The sequence below is a fragment of the Jaculus jaculus genome, chromosome 2 (genome assembly GCF_020740685.1).
Source record: "Jaculus jaculus isolate mJacJac1 chromosome 2, mJacJac1.mat.Y.cur, whole genome shotgun sequence".
Classification (NCBI taxonomy): Eukaryota; Metazoa; Chordata; class Mammalia; order Rodentia; family Dipodidae; genus Jaculus; species Jaculus jaculus.
This window is the reverse complement of record NC_059103.1, coordinates 43,787,314-43,812,829: the sequence shown is the minus strand read 5'-3', so window position 1 is coordinate 43,812,829 and position 25,516 is coordinate 43,787,314. Positions and strand designations below refer to the sequence as shown.

At 49.1% G+C, this 25,516-nt stretch overlaps 1 protein-coding gene across 3 annotated transcripts in view; it reads right to left on the bottom strand.

Annotated features, from left to right (window-relative positions):
• St8sia5 (ST8 alpha-N-acetyl-neuraminide alpha-2,8-sialyltransferase 5) overlaps positions 1 to 25,516 on the bottom strand; it is an 85,661-nt gene that overhangs the window by 16,511 nt on the left and 43,634 nt on the right. For 2 of the 3 annotated variants that reach the window (XM_004656808.2, XM_004656809.2), the window contains 2 exons: positions 10,730 to 10,822; positions 1,135 to 1,221 (listed from right to left, as the gene is read on the bottom strand). In XM_004656808.2, the coding sequence (XP_004656865.1) occupies positions 1,135 to 1,221; positions 10,730 to 10,822 (180 nt within the window). The remainder of the gene's footprint in view (positions 1 to 1,134; positions 1,222 to 10,729; positions 10,823 to 25,516) is intronic. The other variant, XM_045144231.1, reaches the window with a different exon arrangement.

Here is a 25,516-nt window from a genome sequence, read left to right as displayed (position 1 = left end):
TCTCTCTCTCTCTCTCTCTCTCTCTCTCTCTCTCTCTCTCTTTCCCCCTTCTCTCTGTCTCAAATAAATAAATAAAAACAAGTCAGAAAATAGGCAAAGTGCTTCCACTGAGAGGCAGACATCACCTCTTTAAAAAAAATGAAAGAATAAGAGACAAGAGAGGAATGGAGGGGAACAAAACAAACCATTACTCTACTTCTTGGGACTAAAATTGTCACTGGTTGGAATAAAGAAAATACAAGTGGGCTGGAGAGATAGCTTAGCGATTAAGGCACTTGCCTGTGAAGCTTAAGGATCGGGGTTTGATTCCCCAGATGCAAAATGTGGCGCATGCGTCTGGAGTTTGTAGTGGCTGGAGATCCTGGTATGCCCATTCTCTCTATCTGCCTCTTCCCTCCCCCTCTCTAATAAATAAATATTTTAAAAAGTAAAGAAAATACAAGTGCTTAGTGACATTCACTTTTCCCAGCTTCCCCTATAGGACTCCTTCACGTCACTTGCTCCTCAATATATTTATACCTGAGCCTGAGTGGCCAACATCTAGCTTACACACAAGTTGCCAAGACCACATCAATTCCTTAGCATGTGGTCTGTCTGCACTGAAATGATACCACAGGATGTGAGAGATGGAAAGGGCCCCAAAGCTCACCATTAATGGAAAAGCATTCCTGAGCCCCTCCCTTCTGTTTGCCCCCGCACAGGAGAGCCTTAGTACGCAGCTCCCACCTCTGAGAATCTGCACTCCGTTAGCAGTGGCTGCAGAGGGAGGGATCGGAAATCAGCGGGGCTCAGACCTCAGGCAGAAGCTGTCGGAACCCAGAGGCGCAGTGTAGGTGTGAGGAAGCCAAGCAGAGACACCAGCCCGGAAGTGAGAGGTGGGGAAGGTGAGGAGGCCCGGAGCAAATACCACACTGCTGGGAAGCTCCGGCAGTGCCAGAATGTGCTGGAAGCGCCCTGACCTTGCAGTGCTGCGGGAGAGCGGGGAGGACAGCAGCTGGCCAGATCCCTGAGCCCACCCGGGCCCGTTCCGTCGCAGGTGCCCTTCCCGAGCCAGAGACGGCGGGCTAGTGAATGTGTGCAGAGGGGGCGGTGGGGAGCCACGGCACCGGGAGGGGGTAAGTGAACGAGGCGTACTTGAACTGGTTAGCTTCCGAGATGTTCATCGCCCACTTGCACATCTGGAGGCTCTTCCACCTGTCGAACAGCTCTGATTGCTTCACCCTTTGGGAGCAGAGGACAGAGAGAGAGAGAGAGAGAGCGAGCATGTGCAGGTGAGAGGACCCGGCTGCACCACGTGTCACCCTTTCCCAAGATGTTTCCTCTCCCCTCCCCTGTGAGACAGATCTGCAAGCTAGTGCTCTTTGCATGAGCTCTACTCTCTTGTTCTCTGTCTCTAATGGATGGCGAACTCAGCATGCAGAGATCCCAGAGCTGCCTCTCATGGACAGACAGAACCACAGAGCCATCTCTTAGCCAGCCACTGTTCGCCTTCCCTAGTCATTCCCAGGACCAAGCATCAGACAACAGCAACAGACGCTGAGCCTCAGAACCTGTCCAAATAAGTCAAACTAGTCATTCCTAAACCCACCTGCCCTGCCAGCTCTGCCCTGCCCCCTGTAACAAAACCCACAACAGCCAGGTGGCCGGGCATGGTGGCGCAAGCCTTTAATCCCAGCACTCAGGAGGCGGAGGCAGGAGGATTGCCATGAGTTCGAGGCCACCCTGAGACTCCATAGTGAATTCCAGGTCAGCCTGGGCTAGAGTTCACTCTACCTCGGGGTGGTGGGGGAACAGGTGGGTGTGGTGACGCATGACTTTAATCACAGCACTTGGGATCACCGTGAATTCGAGGCCACCCTGAGACTCCATAGTGAATTCCAGGTCAGCCTGGGCTAGAGTTCACTCTACCTCGGGGTGGTGGGGGAACAGCTGGGTGTGGTGACGCATGACTTTAATCACAGCACTTGGGAGGCAGAGATCACTGTGAATTCGAGGCCACCCTGAGACTGCATAGTGAATTCCAGGTCAGCCTGGGCTATGGCAAGACCCTACCATCCTCTCTGTATCTCTCTGCTAGCAAATATATTAACAAACACCAAATAAAACTGGTTATGGTGGTACACACTGTAATCCCAGAAGGTGAAGGCTGGAGGATCAGGAGTTCAAGACTACCCTTGACGACACAGTGAGTTCAAGGCCGGTGTGGGCTGCATGAAATCCTGAGGAAGGAAAGAAGGAAGGGAGGGAGGGACTGTTTCCCTTTCAGAATGCCCACCAAAGCGCTGCACTGCGCACAGCAAAGGAATGTTCATGATCATGACACTACCTTCACAAATGCAGGTCAAGAGAAGAGAAACCTGGGCTGGAAGGATGGTTTAGTGGTTAAGGCATCTGCCTGCAAAGCCAAAGGACCCAGGTTCAATTCCCCAGGGCCCATATTAGCCAGATGCCCATGGGGGCTCATGCATCTGGACTTCATTTGCAGTGGCTAGAGGCCCTGAAGCACCCATTCTCTCTCTCTCTCTGTCAAATAAATAAATAAAAATATTTTTTAAAAAAGAGAGAAGAGAAACTTGAGACACCCCTGTCCTATGAAGACCAACTCCAGGCCTTAATTTTTTGTTTTGTTTTGTTTTTTGTTTTTCAAGGTAGGGTCTCACTCTAGGCCAGGCTGACCTGGAATTCACTAGGGAGTCTCAGGCTGGCCTTGGACTCATGGCAATCCGCCTACCTCCTGATTAAAGGCGTGCGTCAACACGCCCGGCTTCGGGTCTTACACTTTAAGCATCTCAGCAAAATCATGACTGATTCTCCCTTGGACTGAAACCCACAATAAGGAATTAGCTTATAAAGCCGGGCATGGTGGTGCACGCCTTTAATCCCAGCACTCGGGAGGCAGAGGTAGGAGGACTGCCGTGAGTTCAAGGCCACCCTGAGACTCCCTAGTGAATTCCAGGTCAAGCCTGGGCTAGAGTGAGACCCTTCCTCAAAAATACAAAAAAAAAAAAAAGAATTAGTTTATAAATTTACATTTAGGCATTTTAAACTGATCAGCCATGATACCTGCATTTGCAAATTTTTGATTGTACATTCTATAGTTTCAGGGCTGTCTCTCCTGCTTCCAGAACAGTACCTAGCAAAAGACAGACACTTGATAAATATTGTTGAGTGAATGAATGAATAAATCAAATAAAAAGTACAAATTGCTGGGCTGGAGAGATGGCTTAGCAGTTAAAGTGTTTGCCTGCAAAGACAAAGGACCCAGGTTTGATTCCCAAGGGTCCATATTAGCCAGATGCACAAGGTGGCACATGCATCTAAAGTTCATCTGGAGCAGCTGGAGGCCCTGGTGTGCCTTCATTTTGCATCTATTTCCTTTCCCTTAAAACTTTGGAGTATTCAACCTAAACAGTCAGAGAACAGAAGTCGCTGGGCAAGTTCAATGTGGCCCATGAAGAAAGCAAGGTGGTCCCACAGGATGAAAGGAGACCCCAGAGGGGACCTGACTGATAAGAGAGGCAGGAAAAAAATAAGGTGCAGTAGAAATCAAGATGATGGGGAAAGATGGCTAGAAGCTCCAAGGAGGAAAAAAAAATCAGGAAAGAAGACTGAGCCAGGGAGCCTCCTTAGTCTTCAGTAAACAATAGTTGCCCCAATCATGAAAAATATTGTTTGCTGATCTTCAAGTATTAGAGTCAACCTCTAAAGAAGGTTTGTTTTGGTTACAAATAAAATGTAGATGTGGGCTGGAGAGGTGGCTTAGCGGTTAAGCACTTGCCTATGAAGCCTAAGGACCTCGGTTCAAGGCTCGATTCTCCAGGACCCATGTTAGCCAGATGCACAAAGGGGTGAACATGTCTGGAGTTCGTTTACAGTGGCTGGAGGCCCTGGTGCGCTCTCTCTCTCTCTCTCTCTGTCACTCTCAAACAAATAAATAAAAATGAACAAAAATTTTTTTTAAATGTAGATGTAATAAGCCTTGACATTTAAGACATAAACATGGATGACAGAAGCCACTGGTAGAAGGAAGAACTGAAAAACAGGGAGTTTTAAAGCTTCATCTTACATGATTCAAGGACTAGAGACACTATAAAGAAGAGACAGGGGGCTGGAGAGATGGCTTAGCAGTTAAGTGCTTGCCTGTGAAGCCTAAAGACCCCGGTTCGAGGCTCGGTTCCCCAGGTCCCACGTTAGCCAGATGCACAACAGGGCGCACGCGTCTGGAGTTCGTTTGCAGAGGCTGGAAGCCCAGGCGCACCCGTTCTCTCTCTCCCTCTATCTGTCTTTCTCTCTGTGTCTGTCGCTCTCAAATAAATAAATAAATAAATAATTTAAAAAAAAAAAAAAAAAGAAGAGACAGGTTACTTAGGGAAACCATTCATGGAAGAACCCGAACTAAGGAATATGCCCTGGATTAGTTGGTTCTTTGTTGTTATAATAAATACCTGAGGCTAGATGCTTATCTCACAGTTTTAGAGGCTACAATTCCCGATCAGGTGAGCCCTTTGGTGTGGCCTCAGGTGAGGAACACCCTGACTGCCTCACGACATGGCAGAGAATCAGAAAGGGAAGTGGATGCTTCAGAAGCTATCACGTGACAAGACAGGGCGCCTATGTTTGCAGAAATTAACTCACTCCATGAGATCATCTTGAATCACTTCTAAGGGTAATGACCCCAATAACCTAATTGTCTCTCTCTAGACCCCACCTCTTAAAGGTTCTATCACCTCATATTAAGGACCAGGCTTCCAGCCCATGAACTCTCGGGGTCGCAAACCACATGTATACCCCCTTCAAACTGGGGAAATGTAGGGAGAGGAATGACCCTGGTGGAAGGAGGTGGGATACTCATCCAGCAAAGGGGGACATCTGTGAACCCTGGGGAGGCCAGAGATAGCAGCGTTACTGACAGGAGGGGGTGCTTACCAGCAGAAACACCCGAGAATTGCAGAAAAGGCCTGGGGTAGGGCCTGGCATTTTAACACTCTAAGCTTCTGTGACTGAGTCGCCACACGTCATCTCATTACCCTTCTCTCCCTTTCCTTCTCTGTCCTCCCGTTTGCACCCAAGTCTCACCCATTTCCTCCGTCCTGAGCCTGTGCACGTGCAGTCAGCTCAGCTCCTGCCCTCACTGAGCCCCAGTCTGGCAGCGGCTGCAGACTTGTGAATGCTATTCTGAAACTGAGCTCCACGAGGCACCAAGAGCCTCCCAACCAGAAAGTGGGCATCTGCTTAGTGCTAGTGACTCCCAGCTTCTCAACTGACCTCCTTGACGGCCTCTGCGCTGAACTGCCGACCCCAGAGAGATGGGAAAGATAGCAGCCAGAGAGGCCAGCCCAGGAGTTCTCGGCCACAACCCCATGCGTGTTGAGCAAAGGCAGCGACTGAGAGCTTGTGTTTACAGAGGAAGGGGCACTAGGACGACTAAAGCCAAGCACAGAGAAGTTTAACAAGACTTAGCAGCAGGGCTGGAGAGATGGCTTAGCGGTTAAGGTGCTTGCATGAGAAGCCAAAGGACCCGTGTTCCATTCCCCAGGACCCACGTAAACCAGAGGCATGACGTGGTACACGCATCTGGAGTTCACTTGCAGTGGCTGGAGACCGGTGTGTCCATTCTCATTCTCTCTTCCTCCCTCCCTTCCTCCCTCTTTCTCTCTCATAAATAAATAAATAAAATAAAATAAGAATTAGCAGCAAAGCGTTTTTCTAACAAAGGGATTGCAGAGTGACTCCTCATGTGTCTGACACTGACTGGGAGAGAGGTACTTTTCATGTGGGAATTTTCTGTTTGACTGATTTTTTTTTTTTTTTTTTTACCACGGCTTTGAGCAATTTTGAATCAAAATTATTCCTGGGTGAATCACTTCTTCCTGTGTGCTCAGAGAAAACACCACCTGATGTTCTGTGCACCCGAAGGGCCATGAGTGCATGCAGCCAGCTGCCTCCATCCATCCATCCATCCATCCACAGATGGGATTTGACCTTTTCCCAATGACTCGAGGTCAGCCCTGATGCGAGCTCATGTTATGGTCCTGAGCTGGAGCACAGCAAAGCCTGAAGGTCCCCAGATGATGTCAGAGCCATTTGGATCAGAAGCCAGCCTCTAAGGCTCTCTAATTTCACCCGTGGAAGACACAAAGGTTTGGAAGTGAAATGTCCGCCCACCCTCCTTATGTGTTTTGAACACTTGATCCCCAGGTGGTGGCAATTGGGGAAGGTGGTGGAGCCTTGCTGGAGGAGATGTGTTACTTGGGGCAGACCTGGAGGTCCACTCCACTGAATGTTCAGAGCTAGCTTACTCACACTGCTGTCTTCTGCTGTGATGAGATGTGACGTCCCAGCTGCTTGTTCTGCCTGCTCTGCCATGTTTTCCCCACCTTCATGAAACTTCCTCTCAAAACTTCAAGCTAAAATAAGGCTTTCCTCCCATAAGCTGCTTCTGGTCAGGGGTTTTGACCCAGCGACAAGAGAGCAACTGCTGTTCTCAGCTTGGGGAAAGGACAGCACTGTGTTCGCTAGGTCCCAGCATCCTCCAGGTGGACACAGCTGATGCCTCGCAAATGACCTACTCTACTTCCCAGAGCTCAGGACCCCAAAAAGGTTAGCTGCCGTGGGAGAGAGACAGGCTGTGCAACACCCAGCTACGCCTGAGGTGACCAGGTAGGGCTGCTAGACAACACGCTCCAAAGACAGAGCTGGGAACTCACGCTAGATGGGAAACGGTCCACACACTACTAGTGAGAGTCCATGACCAGGAACAACAGTGGGCTGAGACATGGGGGATATGCGATTGCTCCTTACTCCCCCAAAGTATTTGTGTGTAAACCCACAAATCCAGGGGGTTTGGTAACTTCTCATTCTCACCCCAAAATATTAGCTGCGCTGAGAACTGTTACTGGCTCAATTGTATCTCCTCCAAAATTTGTCAAAGGCTTAACCCCAAGTATTCACAGAGTGACTGTATTTGGAGAAAGAGGGTCTTTCAAGAGAACTGAGGTAAAAATGAAGCTACCAAGGTGGGCTGTAATGCAATGGGACTGGCTTCCTTGTAAGAAACAGCCAGTTGGACACGAGGTGTCCACTGACTACTGTTTAAGCCACGTGCCCTGTGGGACTTTGTGACAATAGCCCTGGCAACCTGATGTAAGGACCAACGTCCACAGGCAGAACAACCTTGACGAGAGGGACAGGAAACCATGGAGTCTATTTATTTTAACCAGTTGATGGGGATTCTCAGCACTCCTCATCCAGACCTTGACTTGCCATGAAGAAGTTATACATTTTTAAGTTAAAGTTAACTGTTTCCAGGCTAGAGGGATGGCTTTGTGGTTAAGGCATTTGCCTGCAAAGCCAAAGGACCCAGGTTCGATTCCCCAGGACCCACGTTAGCCAATGCACAAGGGGGCGCACGCATCTGGAGTTCATTTGCAGTGGCTGGAGGCCCTGGTGTGCCCATCCTCTCCCTCTCTCTCTTGCTCTCTCGCTCTTGCTCTCACTCTGCCCCTTTATCTATCAAATAAATAAATAAAATACCTTTTTTAAAAAGTTAACTATTTCCCCTTAGGAAACTCTGAGATACATCACCAACGAGGGTGTCTAGAATGCCAGTCAAACATATAAATGGGGCTGAAGAGATGGCTTAGTGTTTAAGGCACTTGCCTACAAACCCTAAGAACCTAAGGTCCCAGGTTCAAATCCCCAATATCCACATAAGCCAGATGCACATGTTGGCACATGCATCTGAAGTTCATTTGCAATGGCTAGTGGCCCTGACATGTCCATTCTCTCTCAATGTCTGTCTGTCTGTCTGTCTCTCTCTCTCTCTCGTAAATAAATTAAAATAATTTTTAAAAAACATATAAATGCCTGAAATATTTGAAGTCTGAGGGAAGATAGGCAGGAGCCTTCTACTGATGAATTTGGCTCCCAACAGAGGTCTGGGTGGTCTTTGTCACATAAGCATAACCCCTCATCAGCATTCCCAACACCAGTCAGATCACACTATGCTATGCTTATTAAAATCCGGTCTGCAGATTCCAATGCAGGGGGAAAGACAACATGCAGTCCTCCTTCACCCATTGTTTCCACAGGATTACTCGGGCCTGTTTCACTGCTGGGCTAGGAACTCTCTGAGAGCTGGGAACAGAGGAATATGTGCTCAGTCCACAGCTACACGGAACCCATGAGAAGCAGGTTTCCTAGTGTTCATCTCTAGGGAAGGCACACAGACCACTGGTCAATATAGGACCAGAACCAGCACAGATGATCCCATCTGCACACATGGCCTCACACCTGGGCTTTTTCCAGCAGTTGCTGAGCTTATGGAGTCAGCTGTAGTTTAGATCTTGAATTATCTCCAAAAGAGGCCCAGCATGGAAGGCTGGTTCCCAGGGTGGTGCTACTAAGAGTTGGGGGGGGCTTTAAGAAGTGAGGTCTGGGCTGGAGAGACAGCTTAGTGGTTAAGCCATTTGCCTGCAAAGCCAAAGGACCCAGGTTCAATTCCCCAGGACCCACGTAAGCCAGATGTACAAAGGGGTACATATGTCTACAGTTTGTTTGCTGGAGGTCCTGGCATGCCCATTCTCTCTCTTTATTTCCCTCTCTCTCTCTCTCTCTCTTTCAATTCATAAATTAATAAAAATAAAATATTTTTTAAAAGAACTGAGGGATGGAGGGATAGCTCAGCAGTTAAGGCATTTGCCTGCAAAGCCAAAGGACCCAGGTTCAATTCCCCAAGACCCACATTAGCCAGATGCACAAGGAGGTGCATGCATCAAGTTCATTTGCACTGGCTGGAGGCTCTGGCATGCCCATTCTCTTTCTCTCTCTCTCTCCCTCTTTCTCTGTCAAATAAATAAATAAAAATAAAATATTTTTCAAAATGAAGCCTAAGTGGGAGGTCTCCAGGTCACATCGACGTGCCCATGAAGGAGAGAGTGAGAACAGTCTCCGTCTTTCTCTTTGGCATCCTGCATGAGGACAGAGGCTTTGCTCTGCCCCAGGCTCCTGACGTGACATGCTACCTCAACACAGCCCCAAAATCAGTGTGGCCAAATGACCATGGATCGAAATCTGCACAACTGTAAGCCAAAACAAACATGCCTTTGCTCCTTATAAGTTGATTATCTCAGCTATGTGTTGCTGTGATGGAAAGTTCACTCACACGGACTCCGTGTGTCACAACCCAAAGGTACTGTGGGCACCAATTCCCGAAAGGAAAAACAAGAGATGGAAAGGAAGAGTCAGGCATCAGCACTTATTGCGTACCCTTTGTGTGAGCCACGGCCCTGATGTGTGTCCATCCACGTCCACAAACATTATTTCTGCTTGTTGTTGCCCCGAAGAGGTATCTCCATGTTTTATAAGGAAAGGCTCAAATAAACGAGGTAATCTTCCTGACAGTTCAAAGCTAGTGATGCCCAGAGTTGGCTTTGGATCCAGGCCTGCCTGACCCCAAGGCCCACACCCTGCCCATGACCCACACTGCCTGGTATCATATCAAGACTTCTGGCTGCAGGCCATGGCAGAGGCCCCTGGGGTCATGTCAGAGGACCAGGAGTCCAAATAAACATGCAACAATGCCTACCTCTGAAAATAAAATTATATTTTGTTTATCTAAATGTCAGTGTTTCCAAATAAATACAGAGCTCTGCATGATTAATACCAAATAAATTTGTCTGTGTTAGCCTGCAGGATGGGAAATTCAAGTTGGGCATACAACTTCTCCTCTCAACAGGTTATTAGGGAACCATGGGTAAGAGGAAGAACCATGGGGAAAGGTATCCTTTTACCATTTATTTTAAAATATTTTTATTTTTATTATGGAGGGGGAGGTTCAAGGTAAGGTCTCTCTCTAGCCCAGGCTGACCTGGAATTCGCTATGTAGTTTCAGGGTGGCCTAGAACTCACAATCCTCCTACCTCTGCCTCCTGAGCACTGGGATTAAAGGTGTGTGCCACCACGCCTGATTTAAAAATATATTTTTTAAATCAACTTACACACATGCACTCTGAAAGCATATATACAAGACCACGATGGGCCTCAAGGAATAAGAACTCACTGTCTGTAAGAAGGGGGCACTTAAATTTTTTTTTGTTCATTATTTACTTATTTATTTGAGAGTGACAGACATAGACAGAAAGACAGATAGAGGGAGAGAGAGAGAATGGGCGCGCCAGGGCTTCCAGCCTCTGCAAACGAACTCCAGACGCGTGCGCCCCCTTGTGCATCTGGCTAATGTGGGACCTGGGGAACCGAGCCTCGAACCGGGGTCCTTAGGCTTCACAGGCAAGCGCTTAACCGCTAAGCCATCTCTCCGGCCCCAGCGCTTAAATTTTATATCACTTAAATCATCAACAAATCAAAGCTTGAAATAAACATTGTAAAAGGCCAACAGCAAGAGGGCAAAAGCTTAACCTTGTGGCAGAAAGTACTGAATTTCAGGTCAGACACTCCTATGCCCTCTTGGATGTCTACATGATGGGAGCCCAGCGATGATAATCAAGGAAACTGGTAACTGAGCCGAGGACTTTAACACCCCAGTCAGCAGCGGTGACCTTGCAAACTTGGCCTTTTGTCATAAAAGGCTTCCAGGGCTTTCTTTTGCCAATGGAAGGAGACCTTCCATTTTTTCCTTCCGCCAGGTCTGCCTTGCATCTCCGGTTTCTTTCTGCAATGGGGTCTGGCTCCACCCCATCCATCCCGCCCCTCCCCAGCCCCGCCCACTCACATGGACAGCACCTTCACCTCCAGGATCTCGTGCCTCAGCTCCAGGCATCTTGTGGAGTTATATTCTAAAGGCCCCTCGTAAAATTCAAAGTACCTGAAAACCAATGAGGACAGAGGTTACACAGAGAAACAGCACAGGTTCCCAAGGCACGCCAAGGGTCCTGTTGGATACAAGGGGACTGTTCTAGCCCCACAAAGTAGGCAAAGCAGCCCCACCTGAGCAGAGGACCCAGTGGAGGACTCTGATGTGGGAACACTTGGTTCCCCTGGAGCTGTAAGCATTTATAAGAGCAGTGCTCACTTCAACACCAAAAGGTGGGCACAGGTATCATCCACGTGAGCGGCTGTGAGGGGGGAGACAGGGACAGGCTCAGTGCACTGTGATTGGACAGAGCTGGAGGCTGGTGGCATCAAGCCACCACCCTGGATGCCAGCAGCAAATCAGCCCACCCTTCTGAACTCTCTCCCACTCTCAGGGCAATGGCCTACAACACGGCCACAGGCAGGGTGAGACTGCTTCTGCCTTTTCCATTTTACAGAGTATCTCCATTTCCACCAGCGCCCATGCTCACGCTGTGTGTGCTATCACTAAAACTGAAACTGAGTTTGCCCCTGCATGCCTACAAGAATAACTGGTGTGGTGTGGGCTGGAGAGATGGCTTAGCGGTTAAGAGCTTGCCTGTGAAGCCTAAGGACCCCGGTTCAAGGCTCGATTCCCCAGGTCCCACGTTAGCCAGATGCACAAGAGGGCGCACGCGTCTGGAGTTCGTTTGCAGAGGCTGGAAGCCCTGGAGCGCCCATTCTCTCTCTCCCTCTATCTGTCTTTCTCTCTGTGCCTGTTGTTCTCAAATAAATAAATAATAATAATAATAATAAAGAAAACTTATTCAAAGGGCTGGGGAGATGGCTCAGTGGGTAAGAGCACCTGCTCCTTCAGCATAAAAGTTGGGTGTGGCCTCAGGACATCTGTAAATCCAGTCCTGCAGAGGGTAGAAACCAGAAAATCACTGAAGCTTGCTGGCCCAAAACTACAGCTCTGGGTTGAGGAAGAACCTTGTCGCAAGGAAATATAACAGTGAGCTTTAGATTTCTCTAGCCTGGGCGTGCACACATGTGACATGTACACATGTGCGCATGCCACATACACAGCACACACCACATCACACATACTCTACACACACACCAAAAAAGGGGAGCTGGGGATTAGCTCAGTGGTAGAGTGCTTGCCTATGATGCACAAGGCTGCAAAAAAAATTGTTTTATATAGCCAGCTACATGCTTTTTATTCCCTTGTCATGAAGGAATATGAGCAGAGTTCATGAGAACAGAATAGCCAACACCTCTTTCCTGTGTATTTCCCTGTGTATTTCTTGTGCATTTCAGTTTGGCCCTCATTTCTCTTCCTCACCCTGCAAACTCAACATTGGTACCCAGGCTCAACGGCTGACAATGTTTTGTTTGTTTGGTTGGTTGGTTTTTTTCAAAGTAGGGTCTCACTGTAGCCCCAGCTGACCTGGAATTCACTTTGTAGTCTCAGGGTGGCCTCGAACTCATGGTGATCCTCCTACCTCTGCCTCCTGAGTGCTGAGATTAAAGGCGTGCGCCAACACGCCTGGCTTGCTGACACTTTTGAGACCTCTGAGCAGCTCTACACACTGTCTCTTACTGTACATTAAAAAAAAAAAAAAAACAACGTGGGGTTGAACTCATGACCTCATGCACACTAGGCAAGTGCTCTACCGTTGAGCTGTATCTCGAGCCCCGCACACTGTCTCTTAATTAGAGCACATGACGTTGTTCTGCACCCCTTCCACCTGTGAGCATCTCAAATGCAGGGACTCTATCCTTGGTATCACTCTACCTTCTGCACCACAGAGGTGGGAAAGTTAAAGACTACATTTCCCAGATGCCTCTGTGGCTAGGGCCCTGGGTACTACTGTGGCTAAACCTATCAGAAACATTCGACCGATTCCAAGCAGCTCCCTGAGCAGGATGACAAGGCGCAAGGCATGGTTTTTGCTGGTGCAGGGCACAGCAGAGGTGGCGGGGATCTTGGAACCGGGCAGCAGCGCTCATGGAGGCCCCGTTGCACAACGCACTTGCTCAGCCACTTATATCGGAGATTCCGGGCTGATACTTTGCTTTTAAGTTAAATCCTTAGCAAATCCCTTTCTTTAGCCAGCTGACAGAGAGGGCATTATCTGCAAATGAGAACTGGGGGGGGTCACCCTGGGGCCACCACACAAGTCCGTGACCTCTGCTCTAACCAACGTAGTTTTCCAGTCACACAATGGAAAGACAGGTGTGGTGTCATCACAAATAGCTTCATTGGCAACCAGAGCCCATGTCACTAAGCCTTTGGAATCCACTGGGTTGGGTGAAGTCCTGCTCTCAGGCTGCTGCTAAGAAAAGCTCCAGGTGCAAATGACGCTGCGATAATCAGAAGTCTAGAGTCCTCAGGGAGCTGGTGACGTAGACACATCTCTGGAGTGTCTGTTGGGTCACTTCCTCTCCCCATGACTTTCTCCTCTCAAAGCTATCTGTCTGAACCAGGGCAATATTGTCCCTCTGACCAACTAGCTTCTCATCTCCTCCATCCACTGGCCAGTCTGGCCTCCTCCGGTGTCTGCTTGGCCCTTTCTCCTCATCCTCAACATCTCCCTTTACACCCAACAAGGCAACTGATGATTCTGAGGGAGCGGGTGCCGTGTGTCTAGGGGATCTCAGCTTGAGAGAGCTTAGGTTCAGCACGGGGCTCACATCCCTCATTAGCAACTGCTTTCTGGATGTCAATGTATGTCCCAGATTCATAGGTTGACATCCCAACCCCTGAGGTGATGGCATTAGGAGATGAGCCCTTACAAAAGACACCTGAAAGACACCCTCTGTCCCTTCTATGCTGTCCAAGAAGCAGGAAGCTTGAATCCTGGATACACAGCCCAATGAAAAATAAATTGCCGGGCTAGGGAGACGGCTCAGGGGTTAAGGTGCTTGCCTACAAAGCCTAACAACCTGGGTTCCCCAGCACCCACATAAAGCCAGATGCACAAAGCGCAGCTGGCGTGTAGAGTTCATTTGCCGTGGCTAGAGGCCCTGTTGTGTTCCCTACCCCCTGACTCCCGTCTCTGCATGCAAATAAACAAAATAAAATGTTAAAAATAAATTCCATTGTTTATATGCCACCCAATCCATGGGATTCTGTTATAGCAACCTGAATGAACCAAGGCAGCTACTTTAGGCCTAACAGCTCTGTCTAGCCTTGGCCTCTTTGTCCGTAAGGTCAGAGAAGACTGCTGCACGCAGAGGGCAGAGTTGAGCAAAGACCCTGATGGGCATAAGCTTAGCACACAGGAAGCTCAAGAAGCATACCCCCATCAATCCCTCTCTCCTGCCACCAGATGCACCAAATGCTGCCTCCAGGTGCCACAGGGAGACCCAGGCAATCAGACGGTTGCTTCCAGGCCCTCAGCCGGTTGAGAGCGGAGCTGAGTCAGGGCTGAATAACGGCAGGAAGTTTCTCCACCATCTGCTGTAGTGACGCTGCCTTCTGCTGAGATTAGTAAGCCTGCTTCCGCCTCCCTGTGGAGAGAGTCCATGCCAAGTCCTTCCTGGGTGTCCAATGTCCCTGAACACCCCGTCTCTGCTGCTGACTACAGGTACTAACCGCGTGTTTCTGAGGCTTGACCCCTGGGAGCTGCCCACCCTGCAGGGACTGCCCTTCCTAGAGACACGGGCAGACTAGTTTGAGAACACACGTGCCCGCCACTCAGCCAGAGCGGGGCTCAAACGCCTCTCCCTGGGCTTTCTACACTCTTCCACCATTCTTTCCCCTACCCAGTATGGGCAACCAGGGACAGCCCCTCAGCCCAGAGCCGGAAGAAATGATTCAAGCGGACAATCCTGAGCCTAAAAACTTGCTTTGTTAATTTCTGCTTGGGAAGGTTCTTGCCCTTGCTTCCCTAGCTCTTCTGCCTCCCAACTGGCCCTGGGGCTTCCCATCGGTCCTGCACAGTGGGCTGTCTCCTATCTCCAGGGATCTGAGCGTATAAAAACCCCTTCCCTTGTGATGGTTGTCTCTATATATGGGTTTGTTTTTTGGGGTTTTTGTTGTTGCTGTTTTTTTGAGGTAGGGTTTCACTCTAGCCCAGGCTGACCTGGAATTCACTCTGTAGTGTCAGGGTGGCCTTGAACTCACAGTGATCCTCCTACCTTTGCCTCCCGAGTGCTGGGATTAAAGGCGTGTGCCACCACGCCTGGCTTTTTTTTTTTTTTCCCCCCCCGAGGTAGAGTCTCACTCTGGCCCAGGCTGACCTGGAATTCACTCTGTAGTCTCAGGGTGACCTTGAACTCATGGCAATCCTCCTACCTCTGCCTCCCCAGTGCTGGGATTAAAGGCGTGCGCCACCACGCCCGGCTTGGTTGTCTCCATATCTGCATCTTACCATTCTTTTTATTTGCAAGCAGAGAGAGAGAGAACGAGAATGTGTGCACCAGGGTCTCCAGCCACTGCAAACGAACTCCAGATGCACACACCACTTTGTGCATCTGGCTTCACACGGGCACTGGGGAGTCGAACTCAGGTCATTAGGCTTTGCAGGCAAGCACCTTAACCACTGAGCCATCTGTCCAGTGCCTCGTTCTTGATTAATGTAAACACAGGCCTCTGGAAACACCCTCAGCCAAGTCACAGCAATTACCCCCCCACCTCCCGCCTGGGTCTGTAGCCTCCATTCTACCATCTGGAACAGGAAGCTATAATCCTTGCTTCCTTCTTCATCATCACTGGGCTCTGCAACAAGCTGCAGCTTGTTCCCTAATGATGATGCCCTTTCGAGGAGCGCTGCCACACCGCCGCACTGGGTAGCCAAGATGCCTCCTGTGACAGGACACTCGAGTATTACGTCTGGAGAGAGCCACACAGATCTCGTGCGGTCTGGCTACAAGCCACTCTGCTGACATCCATGAAAAGGATGCTCATGCTGTTTGGTGCCAATGCCTGTGTGACAGCGTCAAAGGCAAAAATGCAAGGACGGAAACTGACTCCCTAGAAAGAAGCACAGGAGCACGTGACAGCGCCCGGGACAGCAGAACTGCGATGAGATGCTAACGGGGGCTTCTCAGAGCCATGGGACAGGGGTGGTCTTCAAAACGCTTTTCTGAGATGGTGAGAGCCACAGAGTGGATAGGAATATCCTGAGGCACAGGCCCCTACTTCTCCACAGGGACGGACTGAGGCCTTCGTGACCCCACAGTGAATCCCATAAGCCCACTGAAGAGGGTAGACTCTCTAGGATGAATGGAGCTGGGGCAAGGGGATAAGAGAGAATGACCTGTTATAATTAATATAAACTAAAAATTAGTGTCAAAACGGGTTTTGGTTGGGGGCTGGAAAGCTTACTTAGTGGATAAAGGTACTTGCTTGCAAAGTCTGCAGTCCGGGATCCAATTCCCCAGGACCCCCATGAAGTCAGATACACAAAGTGGAGCATGCACGTGGAGCTCATTTGCAGTAGCAAAAGGCCCTGGTGAGCCCATTCTCATTCTTTCTCCCTCTCCTTGTAAACAAATAAAATCTTTTACAAATAAAAATAAAGGCACTTGCTTCCAAAATCTGCCACGACAGGCTCAATTACCAAGCACCCATGTAAGCCAGGTATGAAAGTAGTACATGCATCTGGTACTCATCTGCACTGGCAAGAGATGCCAGTACACCCAAACACACACACACATTCTCTCTCTCTCTCTCTCTCTCTCTCTCTCTCTCTCTCTCTCTCTCACACACACACACACACACACACACACAATTTTATTTTTAAAATATTTTCTAATTATTCTTTCATTTGTGTGTATGAGAGAGAGAGTGTATGTGTGTGAGAGAGAAAGTGTGAGACAGTATGTGTGAAGTTGATCTTCTGGAGGCTAAAAAGTGGCCCCATGGTTAAGTGTACTTCCTGCATAAGCCTGAGGGCCTGAAGGGGTCTGAGACGGCCCAAGTTCAAATCTCTAGAACCCACAGAAACAGCTGAGCATAGCCACACATGCCTGCACTGTAACCTTAGTCCTGGGGGAACAGAGACCCAGGAATCGTTGGAGCTCATGAAAAAAAACAGCAAGCTGGGGGTCGGTAAGAGACCCCGGCTCAAACAAGAATGGGCAAAAGATGCCGGGCATGATGGCACACTCCTTTAATCCCAGCACTCGGGGGCAGAAGGAGGAGGATCAACCGTGAGTTCAAGGACATCTTGAGATTGCACAGTGAATTCCAGGTCAGCTAGGACTAAAGTGAAACCCTACCTTGAAGAACCAAAAAAAAAAAAAAAAAAAAGAGGGATGGAGTGACACACACACACACACACACACACATACACACACTCTTTCTCTCTCTCATATAAGATGCTTTTCTATATTATATTTCCTGTAATGGGGTTATGATTCCTTCATTATTGGAAAGCATTGGTAAACATGGTTTGCTTTTAAGCCACGGACCTCACTCTGAAGTGTCTCTCCAACCTTCAAAACCTCCGCAAGCTTTGCAGGCAAGCACATCCCTGGCTCTTCTTTCCATTCTGGAAATACTATCCTTACTGAGCCCACAGAGGAGGGACCTGGCACCACGCTGGGCATCTACAGGTATAAATAGCCCTGGCCGGAGAGTGACAGCAGAAGTCCAGCCCTTCTCTGATGTCGTCTGACTTCCTGCAGCCAAATCCAATGCTGGCTCCAGGCAGCATCCATCCTTGTGGCTGGGTGGGGCGGGGGAGACAGGGCTGAGAAGCCATGGTTGCATGGTCAGCAGATAACAACCTCCTCTAACTGAGAAGACAAATGCAAAAGGCCTAGAGGGTCCCTAGAGACCCTGAATATTACTCCCCTTTTCCCACCGACATGGAGTGGCGGGGGGGGGGTAGGTGGGGGCTCCAGCTGTTCAGGCTGAGGAGTCTTTCTTGGCAGGCCAGGGGCTGACCCACAGGGAACCTGCTCTAGGCCAGTAAGCCATTCCTACCAGCACTTCCCCATGAGCCCTCTCACAGAGCCTCTCTGCTGGCCCAGTCCCCTCTCTAGGACCACACCCTCGTCCTGGGGTCCACACTCTGGCTGATAGAGATGAGGCCCTGGCACCCCACTTTCTACTCACACCCCACATCACTCCAGACACTAATGGTAGCCAGAAGTCCAGAGAGGTGCATGTGCAGAGCATCCTGGTAGGCCTCACCCCCACCAGGGGCAGGAGAGCCATCCCAGCTCAGTGGCCAAGGCTCCTGTCAAGCCTGGGGCAGAGCCTCAGAGAACCCTGGTGTGATTTGTGTCCACTGGTGAGAACATCAGAAGCCCAGATGGCACCTCTGTACAAATTAAGAAAAAACAGAGCGGGAGAGATGACTTAGCAGTTAAGGCACTTGCCTGTGAAGCCTATTGCGGCGGTTTGATTCAGGCGTCCCCCATAAACTTAGGTGCTCTGTTCTGAATGATGGAGACTTGGAATTAATGCCTCCTGAAGGCAGTGTTATTGTTGGGGGCAGGCTTATGGTATTATAGCCAGTGTCCCTTTGACAGTGTTTGGCACACTCTTCTGTTGCTATGGTCTACTTTATGTTGGCCAGGGGGTAATGTCCACCCTCTGGTCATGTCATCATTCTCCCCTGTCATCATGGAGCTCCCCCGTGGAGCCTGTAAGCCAAAATAAACCTCTTTTACCCACAAGCTGCTCTTGGTTGGGTGATTTCTACCACCAATGTGAAGCTGACTGCAACACCTAGGGACCCAGGTTTGATTCCCCAGTACCCACATGGTCCAGATGCACAGGGTGGCACATGGGTCTGGAGTTCACTTGCAATGGCTAGAGGTCCTGGCATGCCAATTCATATTCATTCATTCATATTCTCTCCCTCCCTCCCCTCCCCTCTCTGTCACACACACAAATAAATATATAAACAAATTTTTTTTAAAAAAAGAAAAACCACTTTTTCCCCAGGTCTATTAAGCCACATACTAGGCATATGGCCTGGTGGAATGAAAAGTGGAAACGAACTGGATGTGAGCCCTGCCAGACTACTAGACTGTATCTTTGAGCAGTGTTCATCCTGATCCCAGACCCTTAAACTGTGTGTCACTGAATCCACCCACCAGCCCTATGAGACATGCATTATTTCCCCATTTGAAACTCAGGCCGCCATCATCCAAGCAATTTACCCAAGGTCATTAAGTAAACCACACCAGAAAATAAAGCTCGGGCTTTCAAGAGACTGGAACCCAGAGCTGGAGAGATGGCTTAGCGGCTAAGGCACTTCCCTGCAAAGCCAAAAGACCTAGGTTCCATTCCCCAGGACCCACGTAAGCCAGATGTACAAGGTGGAGCATGTGTCTGGAGTTCCTTTGCAGTGGCTGGATGCCCTGGTGTTGTGCCCATTCTCTATTTTCCTTTCTCTCTCTCTCAAATAAATAAATAAATAAAATATTTTTTAAATGGTGTATCATGAAAAATCTAATAATCCAATTACAGGTGTGCAGGTGATTATATATATCTCCCAAGGTCTCCTCATTTCAGCGCACTCATTTTCCCCACGTTGACAGCCACCATTCCCTGGGGGTTTTCTCAGTAAGCAGCTCCCTCCTCTCCCAGGGTGACAGCCCTTCCACAAGCTCAGTGCTATTTCCAGCACGAGAACAGCTGCTATCTGGAGCCAGCACACACCCCATCGGCAAATGTGTGGAAAGCAGAGCTGGAAAGTTGCAGTATGACAAGTCCCAGAACGGAAATGTCCTCCAGGAGAAGCCCACAGGGCCGGAGGCTCCCTCGTCGGCCGCCACAGGCTGGAACTGCCAGCAGGGGGCGCTGCAGAGGTTGGGAGGCGCCTGTTCTGCTGTCTGGGAGTCTAGCTGCCCTCTGTCTGGACCACGGGTTCCCTGGCGGTCCCCAAGAATCATCAGGGCTAGCCTGGCGTGGTGGCGCACACCTTTAATCCTAGCACTTGGGAGGCCGAGGTAGGAGAACTGCAGTGAGTTCAAGGCCACCCAGAGACTACGTAGTAAATTCCAGGTCAGCCTGGGCTAGAGCAAGACTCTACCTTAAAAAAAGAAAGGGCTGGAGAGATGGCTTAGCAGTTAAGGCACATGCCTGCAAAACCAAAGGACCTTGGTTCAATTCCCCAGGACCCATGTAAGGCAGATGCACAAGGTGGCACATGCGTCTGGAGTTTGTTTGCAGTGACTGGAGGCCCTGGCACGCCCATTCTCTTCCTTTCTTTCTCTCTCTTTCTCTCTCAAATAAATAAAAGAAAATTTTTAAAAGAAAATAATTATCAGTGCTAAAACGTTGAAGAGACAAACAGCATCCAAGCCCAGTGGCACAGGCCTGTAATACCAGCTACTCAGGAAGCTGAGGCAAGATTACATGTTCAAGGCCTGGTTGGGTTACAGTGAGCTCAAGGCCAGCCTGGGGAATGTAGCAAGACCCTGTCTCAAAATGAGAAGTAAAAAGCAGAGCTGGAATATAGCTCAGAAGCAGAGCAGTTGTCTAGTATATTATGGGCTAGGTTCAATCCTCAACATTGCCATATATATATGATTTATTGTAATAAATAAATAAAAGCCAGACTACAACTCTAGGTATTCCTGGGGCTGGTCTGACAGTTTGAAGTGTCATCATTAGCACTGGTTGGAGTCTAGGCAGGCCCCTCCCCAAGTTACATGTCATGATGTGATGGCACATTCCTTGCAAAAATCTCTCTCCCCTGGTTAAAATAAAAAAAAACCTCATTCCGTCCGGGGCCACTAGGGGTGCTCACATCAGCTCTGGTTGGTGTCCCACTCCGGGTGGGCTTGGGCCACCATCCCCCAGTGCATAAACCCAGAGTGGCATCCTAGCTGTCTCCTCCTTCATCTCCCACCAAATTGCCCCACGCCTGCCTGCATCCTGGCCTCTCTGCCTTAGTGCAGGGTGGGATTCAGTCCTGCCTCACCTGGGTCCATCTGGGTCTGAGCAGCTGTACCCTAGCTACTACCTGGGTTTCCATCACTGACCCATCTGGTGGCAGCATCCCCTGGCCACCACCCTGACCTCCCTTTTCTGTGCCTCCAGCCTCTGGGAATCTCCCATCACTACCACCCCATGGCCCGGTGACATTGGATTACATGTGATTCCTCCTGGCTTGTCTGGGCCCGTCAGCGGCGAGGAGGGAGTTTTGTCTCTCTTCCACTCACTGAAGGTTTGCTGACCCTCCGCTCTGTGCGGGGCTCTGCTGTACTGCTGGCAGTGATGAGCTAGCCAGATGGAGCGCCCTTCCTCATGGAGCTCCCAAGAGAGGAGACAGTAAAATACTTTCTCAACATAGTGCCCAGAGGAATGAGCAATCAAAGTAAAGCAGGGGAGCACAGCCAGGGGTGTCCCTCCCCCACATGAGTTGCTGGTCGTGGGGCAGGGTCCACAGAAGCCAACAAAACAATACAGGCTCTTGCCTATTCTCTTGGTTGTCCATCAGAACTAGATGGAGCCAGGCGTGGTAGCACTCACCTTTACTCCCAGCACTCGGGAGGCTGAGGTAGGAGGATTGTTGTGAGTTCGAGGCCACCCTGAGACTACATAGTGAATTCCAGGTCAGCCTGGGCAAGAGCGAGACCCTACCTCAAAGAAGGGGGGGGGGCGGTTGGAGAGATGGCTTAGCAGTTAAGCACTTGCCTGTGAGGCCTATGGACCCCAGTTCAAGGCTCGATTCCTCAGGACCCACATTAGCCAGATGCACAAGGGGGCGCATACATCTGGAGTTCGTTTGCAGTGGCTGGAGGCCCTGGTGCGTCCATTCTCTCTCTCTGCCTCTTTCTCTGTCACTCTCGAATAAATTAATAAAAATAAGCAAAATAAAAAAATAAAAACAAAAACTAGATGGAAAGACCCTGTTGCTGAAATCACCACATGCTTTGGTTGCAGGACACTGAGAAGTCAAGCTGGAAACCTCCTCCCGGCTGGCCAGCTGTCATAGTGCTGGAAAGTGCTATGCAGACTACAGGGGGAGAAAAGACATCACCAGTCTTAGCCAGCAGGGGACCCCGTGAGCTGCACACTAGACTAGCCGGGCAAGATGTGCCTACTGGTGTAATAGAGGCATGGTTGTTGTGGGAGTAACCAACCCGTCTCTGATTAGCTTTACGTTCTGCTCCAAAGGAGGGAATTCATGCCTCATACTGAAAACCTAGTCAAAAGTGTATGGCTGCAGTCTAGGTCCTAGAAGGGAGTCTACTACTAATGTGTGGGTAAACAGATATGTTGTGCCTATCAGGTCACCCTCTAGATATTAGTGTTTCTGCCCATAAATTACTGCTACTCTCACCTTTGGTTGGAGAAACTTCTTTTTGCATTTGGCAGTGACGACTGGGAAGACTCAAAAGTTGTCAAAATGGGGCTTGACAGATGGCTTAATGGTTAAGGCATTTGCCTGAAAACCCAAAGGACTTTAGTTCGATTCCTTTAAAAAAAAAAAGTTGTCAAGGGCTGGAGAAATGGCTTAGCAGTTAAGGCACTTGCCTGCAAAGCCAAAGGATCCAGGTTCCATTCCCTAGGGCCCACATAAGCCAGATGCACAAGATGGCACATGCATCTGGAGTTCATTTGCCATGGCTAGAGGCCCTGGTGTGCTCATTCTCATTCTCTCTCTCTCTTTCTGTCTCTATCTGCCTCTCTCTCTCTCTCAAATAAATAATTATTTTAAAAATGCTGCCAGGTGCAGTGGCACATACCTGTAAGCCCAGCACTAGGAGACAGGTGGGAGGATTGCGGTGAGTTCAAGGCCACCCTGACACTACATGGTGAATTCCAGGTCAGCCTGGGCTAGAGCGAGACCCTGCCTTGGAAAACCAAAAAATAAATAAGTAAATAAAAAGTTGTCAAAGTACCTAGAGAATGGCTGAAGAGATAGATGGCTTAGCGTGTAAGGCGTTTGCCTGCAAAGCCAAAGGACCCAGGTTCGATTCCTCAGGACCCACATAAGCCAGATACACAAGGTGACACATGCATCTGGAGTTGATTTGCAGCAGCTAAAGGCCTTGACATGCCTATTCTCTTTCCCTTTCTCTCTCTCTCTCTCTCTCCCTCCATCTCTCTCTCAAATAAAATAAATAAATATTTTTTAAAAAGCATGGATGATTTGTCAGACTCAAGCTGTCCACTTCTAAAAAAAAATTAGGTGCCTAGGGAATAAGTGAATGCTGCATGTTAAACATTAAGTGAGACATCTCTATCACACCCTCCAAAGCTGAAGGAACATTGTGGAAGAGGTGTCAGAAAGAATGTAAGAGCCAGAGGAGGAGCAGGAGTGCTGTAGGATATTGCCTTCTGGATAGGATGTGGTCGCTGCATTCATAATCTCATGGTGACGATCACTGTCTACAGAAGACCTGCACACTACTGGGCTCATCAACATTGCATCATGGACAGTGGAGTAGAGCATGAGACACCCCAACCCCTCCTGAGGAGTTACTGACAGTTAATGCTTGCTGGAGGAGCAGGAGATATTTTCCTCAGTGGTGGGGCCACTTTAAGTTGCATGCGCTCTGGTAAATCATTCCCTGCCCATGCTTACGCAGGCAACCCTAATTGAACTCAGTGGAACATACACACACAGAGAGACAGAGACAGAGAGAGACTAGTTGAGGAAAAAAGGGTCCAGTGGAAGGAGGATGGGGGGGGGGCAACAAGAGAAGGTAATGTGAGGTGACTATAGTCAAAATATATTATATACTTGTATGAAACTGTCAATAGGAGCTGGAGTGATGGTCAGTGGTTAAAGGCACTTGCATGCAAACCCTGAGAGCCTGGGTGTGATTTCCCACTAACCATGTAAAGCCCAATGCACAATGTGGTAGATGCACCTGGAGTTTGTTTATAGTAGCAGAAGACTCTGGCATGCCCATTACCCTTCTCTTTCATTCTCTCTCTCTCTCTCCTTGCAAATAAATAAATAAAAGTCTTTTAAAACTCAATAAATAAATAAAATAGATAAGCAGGGTAGGAGGCTTGAGGAGTCTGAGAGTGGCACAAAGTCAGGGAAGGCTTCTCTCAGCGGTGAATGTGGAAAGGTGCACAGTCCTAGGCTAATGTGTGGGAAGAAATTTCCAGAAAGGGAACAGCCAGTGAACACACATGTTCTGAAGATAGCCAGGTGTGTCCAGCTGCACACAGAACAGCAGCTGGGACCAAGGGCGGTGGAGGTCAGAGTCACAAGTGGCACAAAACAATGCTGGGCTGGTGAGCCACCCAGCATGCCAGGGCCTTGCAGGTCCTTTAAGCAGGGAACAGCGTGATCTGATTTAAAAGTCCACACAGGGGACTGGAGAGATGGCTTAGCAGTTAAGGCACTTGCCTGCAAAGCCTAACAACCTGGGAAACCCAAGTTTGACTCCCCAGTGCTCATGTAAGGCTGGATGCACAAAGCGGCACACGGTATCTGGAGTTCATTTGCAGTGGCTAGAGGCCCTGGTGTAGCCATCCTCATTTATATTCCTGTTCATTTTCTTTCTCTCTCTCTCTGCAAATAAATAAAAGTATTTTAAAAAAAAAAAAAAAACAGTCCACACAGGCTGCTAAGGAGGTTCAGGGAAGAGGAGAGATTTCTGCACTGTGAGAAGATGGTGCAGGGCACTAAGACAGGACAATGCACGTGAGGAGCAGCAGACAGACCCAAGAAACAGTAAGCAGATGGAACCAGCAGTGTTGGTGGGTAAGACTCACCCAGCAAATGGAGAGAGACCTATGGTAACTTCTAGAACTTTAGTTCAAGCATAGTTGTGTGGTGAGCATCATAAGGGTGTGAGGAGAGGAGCAGGTTCGGGTGGGAACTGTTGAGATCAGGCTGTGTCCTGCTCTAAGTTACTCCACATGGAGTGAAACAAAAGTTGCGGGGCATGGGGCTGGAGAGATGGCTTAGCGGTTAAGCACTTGCCTGTGAAGCCTAAGGGCCCCGGTTCGAGGCTCGATTTCCCCAGGACCCACGTTAGCCAGATGCACAAGGGGTGCAAGCATCTGGAGTCCGTTTGTAGTGGCTGGAGGCCCTGGTGCGCCCATTCTCTCTGTCTCTCTATCAGCCTCATTCTCTCTCTGTTGCTCTCAAATAAATAAATAAAACAAAAAAAATTGCAGGGCGTGGTGGCACATGCCTTTAATCCCAGCACTTGGGAGGCAAAAGTACAAGGATTGACTTGAGCTAAAGGCTACCCTGAGACTACATAGTGAATTCCAGGTCAGCCTGGACTAGAGTGAGACCCTACCTTGAAAAAAACAAACAAAACACGAAAGTTTTTCTGAATGTGCTCTGCCCCCAGAGACTGCATTTTACAAGCTGCAGCTTTTTTTTTTTAACTCTATTTTGAGGGTAAAGGGTTAATTCTGCACCTGGGTGGACATACACATGAGACTATCTGTCTGGGACCACCCTTGTGGCACAGACTAAGTGACTTATCCTTGTGAGCAGAAAGGGTGCCACCTTATCAATTTATTGGGGCAAACTGGGATTGGAGGGGCACACGATCCTATCAAAATCCTATCAGAAAAACCAGGCTTCAAGAATTTATTAGAGCTAAATGTATATACTACGCTTATCAAACTGCCCAGTAAGCACGTCTCTTAATGTTCACACCCTTATATTAATGCTACTCTCACTTTTGGTTGAGAATCTTCTCTTTTCAGATGGCAGTGACCTTGGGATGACTCAGAGGGCATCGTGGTGCTGGAAAGAAATGACCGCAGCGCTCAGTACTGCAATATCTCTATCACAACTTCCAAGGCTCAGGATCTAATAGG